Source organism: Aplysia californica, unplaced genomic scaffold, assembly GCF_000002075.1.
Source record: "Aplysia californica isolate F4 #8 unplaced genomic scaffold, AplCal3.0 scaffold00144, whole genome shotgun sequence".
NCBI classification, from domain to species: Eukaryota; Metazoa; Mollusca; class Gastropoda; order Aplysiida; family Aplysiidae; genus Aplysia; species Aplysia californica.
In genome coordinates this window covers 27,735-31,282 of record NW_004797414.1, presented here as the reverse complement: position 1 = coordinate 31,282, position 3,548 = coordinate 27,735, and the positions used below count along the sequence as shown (strand labels likewise).

Below are 3,548 nucleotides of genomic sequence, written 5' to 3'. Positions count from 1 at the left end.
TGGTGTCAGTAAAGCAGACATCTTTATGCACGACAAAGCACCTTCTCACAGGGCCAACGCCCTTAAAAAATTCTTGAAGAAAACCCCCCACATCATACTAATGACGGAATGGTCAACGGTAAAAACATTGATACGAATCCTACAGGAGCCACATGAAACAGCAGCCGAAGAAACGAAACGTTTTTACCTGTTCGGGCTCTTTGTTTGCAACGCTTCTTGACAGTTTGGATGAAATGACAGTATGTCCAACACGTATCACAGTCCATGCCGAAATAATACATTAATAATAATAAATTGCATTTATATAGCGCATTTCCACAAAAAGAAGTTCTCAATGCGCTGAGCAATAATACAAAGAACATATGCAGCGCACATCTCCTTTTGTAATCCCCCCCCCTCTCTCTCTCACTGGTCTCGCTCTGTCTCTGTCTCTGTCTGTTTGTCTCTCAGTCTCTCTTTCTCTCTCTCTATTTTTTTTCTTTGTCTCTCTCTCTCTCTCTCTCTCTCTCTCTCTCTCTCTCTCTCTCTCTCTCTCTCTCTCTCTCTCTCTCTGTCTCTCTCTCTCTCTCCAGCTTACCGAGACACCCCCGCACACATTGATGAATTCACACTGTCATAAATTCTTACAGAACAGAACAGCATGAATAAACGATACTGAGAGAATATAATAGATACTGAGAGAGCATAATAATATTTCTATTGGGAATGTCGGAAATTACAGATTGAAGCTGGACTGAAACAAATGCGTTTTAAGTGCTGATTTAAATTTTGATATATGGTGGACTCCCGTACAGGAGCTGGTAAAGCGTTCCACAGGGAGGGGGCGGGGTGTGAAAAAGCTCTCCCTCAGAGTCTCTGACTTTTGCTTAGGACAGGTCTTAAAAGTCTTTTCGTCGCAGATCTTAAAAACCGAGATGGTATATATTCGATGACCATGTCACTACGATATGATAGTGCAATGTTGTTGACGCATTTAAAGCAAAGAACAATTATTTTGTACTGAATTCTTGCTTTCACCGGGAGCAGCATCTGTGTTATATGCTCTTTGAGAGACTTCTTTAAAATTATGCAAGCAGTTTGGTTCTGGAGTCGCTGTAATCTATACTTGCTTGTACTTGTTTACTTGTGTGAAGGACGGACATCACTGTACTAGGGGCATTCCCATAAGCGCTCCGTCCCCTGAAGAAGCACATCTCAAAGTGTGTAGATGCTGACAGTTCCAAGCAATGATTGATTCCATAGCCTTCTGCTCCTCCCACTAAGTCTTGAACTTCTGCAGGCGCTCCATCCAATTTCAAGCTCACGAAGTCGCTCAAGATGATGGTATTCCGTCTCTTCTTGTTCTTTTTCTCTTTTTTCCTTTACTGAACATACAATTTCACGTCTGTCAGGGCACAGCTTCACTTCTGGTTTTGCTTTCCCAGCGAGCTCATCAGCCCGCTTATTGCCCTTGACTCCAGCATGGCCCGGGGTGAAGATTCACGTGATCTTTTTTAGTGTTGTCTTCTTCAGGAGCTCTGTTCATTCAGCTCTAAGGTGCCCATTTTCAATCTTCATCAGGGTGCTCTGAGAGTCTGTGATAAAGACCACATGTGCTTGTCGAGTTGTTGTGACTCATTTGAGAGCCTGAGTGATTGCCTCTATCTCCATTCACATGCTGGATATTGTCAAATCGTATGCTCTCTGCTATTCCTGCACCAATCTGCCACTCACTCTTGCTGAGAAGCTCCATCCAGATTTCCCCCCTCGTTTAACAGATCCATCCGTGTATACAACCACATCTCCGTGCCGTGAGTTTTCTTCAATCAGTTGTCGTATCTCAGCATCTGTCGCCCCATGCGGCCACTCTCTACATTCTCTGTTCAGCATAATCACTACCTTCTCAAAATCTCCCTGCTGTCTCTCATTCATCTTTATCCATTCTTCACCCCGCGTTATATCTTCCAGTGGGCAGACTTCCTTGATGGTGTTTTCAGCCTCAGCCATCCAAGAAGCTCCTCGTTTTAGGCGATTTCCCTTGATTGCTCCAATGGCTTCGTGAAGTGGGTGTTGTTTATCAGCCGCCACCCTCATGTAGGCCCTGACCTCAGCCACTTTGTGTCTGTTTTCCACTGACATGAGGAGATCCAATACATGCCTTATACAGATAATTGGCGTATCCCTGATGCAGCCCAGTATGATGCGCTTGGCTTCATTTTGAACTCGATCCAACTTGTCCAGTTGGGTTTTTGTCAAGGTCAATACTCCGAGCCCATAATCGATTACTACCAAGACCAGCTGCTGATACAAAAGAAGCAGTAGCCTTTGGTCCATTCCCGAAGCCGCCATGACCTTCATTGCATTCAAGCCCTTCTTTGCCCTTTCCACAACACCATCTATGCGATCTTTGAAGGATAAACAGCGATCGAAAACCACTCCCAGATACCGCATCTTCTGACATCTTTGAATATTCTGTCCATTTACCGTTAGCTCTGGGACATCTGTCTTTACTATTCCATTGTTTAAAGAGCACCACAGTGCTGCAGCCTTCTAAGGATTGATGACCGCAGTCGATTCAGCACACCACTCCATGATTTTCTTAACCTCTTGCTGTAATTCACGTGTCATTTTCTTCCGATCCCGTCCTTGCCTGTAGGCCAAGATGTCATCTGCAAAAGTTAGTATTCTCCCTGGCCCAACGCTGTTCAGCGTTGCAACACGAGCAGTGTAGACATTGAACAGTTTGGGCAATAAGGGTGAGCCCTGTGGGAGTCCTGGTCTTATCACTTGTGGGCTTGAAATCCATTGACCACATCGCAAAGCCACTTTTCTTTCTAGCATTGCCCCCTGCAATCCACCCAACAATCCACGGGTTCACGTCACAATCTAGCAGAGCACACATTAGCCTCTCATAATTTACATGATTGTAAGCATATTCCAGATCTAATGCTATTTCCACGGTCTCTTCTAATGACTTCTCCCCTCTGAAAGCCTTCATATACATTGTACACGAAGGTCCCTGCGTTCTTCCAAGTTTCCTTTCTGGGTCTGTAACTCCCTAACTCCTCAGGTAGGTTCCCATTGTTCTCTAGCTCATTCATAAGTATTCTTGCCATGCATTTTTCTAGCACTTTTCCATACACATTTTGCATGGTGATAATGCGGTACCCGTTGAGTTCTTTTTTATTCCTGCCAGGTTTTGGAAGTGGTTTTAAATAACTGTGCAGCCACTCTTCTGGTACGGTTGATGTCCTGATGCTGCTGTTGTAGTCATCCACAATTTTTTCCAGTTCCTCGTCACTGAGCTCATTAAAATGGTTGTACTGTATCCCATCTGGACCTGGCGTTGTGTTGTTGTTGGTTTTTAGCACAGATTTGACAACATCTATGGTGATGATGTTGTCATATCCCTCCTCCTGCCTGATTCCCTTCAAACTCTGGCATACCTCTTTCCTTGTCTCGGCATCACCCTGATCAGTCTGTGTGATGTATCTTTTAAGAAAGGCTTCTCCTTTGCTTGCATCATCTCTCAGAATAGTCATTCCGTCAATGCTCTTGATATCCGGCAT

The 3,548-nt window shown here is 44.4% G+C and overlaps 1 protein-coding gene across 1 annotated transcript; it reads right to left on the bottom strand.

Moving 5' to 3' along the window:
• Positions 1 to 2,529: 2,529 nt before the first annotated feature.
• LOC106011589 lies at positions 2,530 to 3,548 on the bottom strand. Its single transcript, XM_013081733.1, has 2 exons — positions 2,982 to 3,548; positions 2,530 to 2,826 (listed from the first exon to the last, which is right to left on the bottom strand). Exons 1-2 carry the CDS (start codon positions 3,546 to 3,548, stop codon positions 2,530 to 2,532), a joined length of 864 nt encoding a protein of 287 aa, XP_012937187.1.

Bases quoted from the DNA above. Each gene is read 5' to 3' on its own strand.
- LOC106011589 (XM_013081733.1), bottom strand. From the start codon at position 3,548: ATGCCGGATATCAAGAGCATTGACGGAATGACTATTCTGAGAGATGAT. The intron at 2,827-2,981 runs GTATATGAAGGC...GGTGGATTGCAG, and splicing joins CAGGGACCTTCGTGTACAAT to GGGGCAATGCTAGAAAGAAA.